At 39.2% G+C, this 1,972-nt stretch overlaps 1 protein-coding gene across 1 annotated transcript; it reads left to right on the top strand.

Annotated features, from left to right (window-relative positions):
* The first annotated feature begins 895 nt into the window (after positions 1-895).
* Positions 896-1,817, top strand: LOC128547795 (uncharacterized). The gene is made up of 2 exons (XM_053520991.1): positions 896-1,492; positions 1,611-1,817. Exons 1-2 carry the CDS (start codon positions 896-898, stop codon positions 1,815-1,817), a joined length of 804 nt encoding a protein of 267 aa, XP_053376966.1.
* The last annotated feature ends 155 nt before the right edge of the window (positions 1,818-1,972 follow it).

Below are 1,972 nucleotides of genomic sequence, written 5' to 3'. Positions count from 1 at the left end.
CTGACGATTTAGACGAATATTTAAACAGTTCAGCATTGTTGCTGACTTAAACAGGTGGAGTTATGATATAAAGTCTTTATATTTGGCAAGTAGTATTGTGGGGCCCGCCCGTGCAATTCTATGTGAGTTGGACAGTGACAAAAGACGAGATTACGACTCTATAGTGTCAGCTTTGCAAAATCGTTATGGCTCAGTGCATAAAGCTGAAATTTTCCGTTCTCGGTTACAGAGTAGATCATTAGGTCGTAATGAAACTATACCTGAACTTGCACAGTTTTGTGAGAAAATTAACGCGAAAGGCGTATCCTAGTGCTTCGTCAGAAGTCGTTGATTTACTGGCTTTAGATTATTTCATAGATGCATTCCCCGAGGCAGACATAAGATTTAAGGCTTAGGGAAGTAGGCCCAAAAACTATAAGTGAGGCTGAAAGAATAGCAGTAAGGTTAGACGCCATAAAGAAGCAGACAAAAGTAGGGGTGGTAGAAGCCATGTTAGGCATGTAAAACCTGAACAAGTGAAACAGATAAGAAAATAGACGAGTTGTCTAATAAAATGAAAACACTGATGGATCAGGTCCAGATGTACCAAGAAAGAAGTGACAGGTCAGATTTACCGATTAATAATAGGGCATATTCGAATAGGGGTGTAGGACCAGTTGGGGGAGGTGGTTACAAGCATAGTTACCAGAGAGCAAATCGGTATGGTCAAACAGGTAGAGGGAAATATCAATCTTCCAAATCAAATGCTCACCAGGGAACGGAAACGAGTCGAATTTGAGGACCGAAATTCGATCTCAGATGAAAGGTCCAACTCGTTACCATTAACAGACAATGATAAGTTGACGAAAGATGACGGATTTTCATAGCAGCAAAAATCAATAATACCAATGTATCGATGTTAGCAGATACTGGTTCAAATGTAACCATCCTTCGCAGAGAATTGTATGAAAATATGGCACCATTAGCAAAACCAAACTTAATACCGATTAATATGTCCTTGACAACTGCCACTGGGGATACGGCACCCTTTCATGGAATGATACGGGCTGAAATTTTCATAGGTTCTCAGAGTTTTGACCATATGGTATATTTGGCAGATATTAAGAGTGACAGTATACTAGGTATGGATTTCTTTAAATCCCATAAATGTCAAATTGACGTTAGCAGAAAAAGTTTGAAACTAAATGAAGAAGAAATACCATGTTATCATCGTGATGTATCAGAAAGTTTTACTAGTTGTCGGATACAAATAAAAGAAAACACCGTCATACCACCTGAAACTGAGGTTATTGTTCTTGGAAAGCCTACTGGTGTAGTATCTGAGACAATTGGCATAGTCGAACCTAATATCAACTTTATAGAGAAAAGTGGCTTATTGGTTGCTAAGGCTTTGGTTGATATTCGTAAGGGAGATTTTCCCAATCCGAGTGGCAAACTTAAGCAAGAACCTTATACAGTGTACAAAAACACAAATGCAGCTTTCTTTGAAGCAGTAAGTCCCCTGAAGTAGTTAATGTGGAATCCGTTGATCTATCATCAACCACAGAAAGAAAAGATGTTCCAACCCATCTTAGTGAAGTATATGATAAGCTGTCAAACAACTCTCCAAGGAACAAGGAGAAAGAGTGAAGATTCTTCTCATTAAACACCAAAATGTGTTTTCAAAAAGCTCTGATGATATAGGAAGAACACATACTGTTGAACATACAATAGAAACAGGTTCGGCAAGACCTGTTAAACAAGCTCCATACCGAGTACCTCTTGCTAAACGTCTAGCAGCCGAGAAAGAAATTAAAGAATGGCTGAGAAGGGCATAATCGAACCATCGATTAGTCCCTGGAGTAGCCCAGTGGTAATGGAAACCCAAAACCCAAACGGTTCTATTCGTTTTTGCTGTGATTTCCGTAGGGTCAACGATTGTACTTCAAAAGATAGTCAACCATTACCAAGAATTGACGATACTCTGGGACGC

This window comes from Mercenaria mercenaria, chromosome 13, assembly GCF_021730395.1.
Source record: "Mercenaria mercenaria strain notata chromosome 13, MADL_Memer_1, whole genome shotgun sequence".
In the NCBI taxonomy this organism is placed as follows: Eukaryota; Metazoa; Mollusca; class Bivalvia; order Venerida; family Veneridae; genus Mercenaria; species Mercenaria mercenaria.
Note: the sequence above shows the minus strand (reverse complement) of the source record. Positions and strands in the feature narration are given on the sequence as shown.

Excerpts from the sequence above, each read along its gene's own strand:
- LOC128547795 (XM_053520991.1), top strand. The coding sequence starts at position 896 with ATGTTAGCAGATACTGGTTCAAATGTAACCATCCTTCGCAGAGAATTG. Across the intron at positions 1,493-1,610 it reads ATGCAGCTTTCTTTGAAGCA|GAACAAGGAGAAAGAGTGAA; the intron begins GTAAGTCCCCTG and ends CAACTCTCCAAG.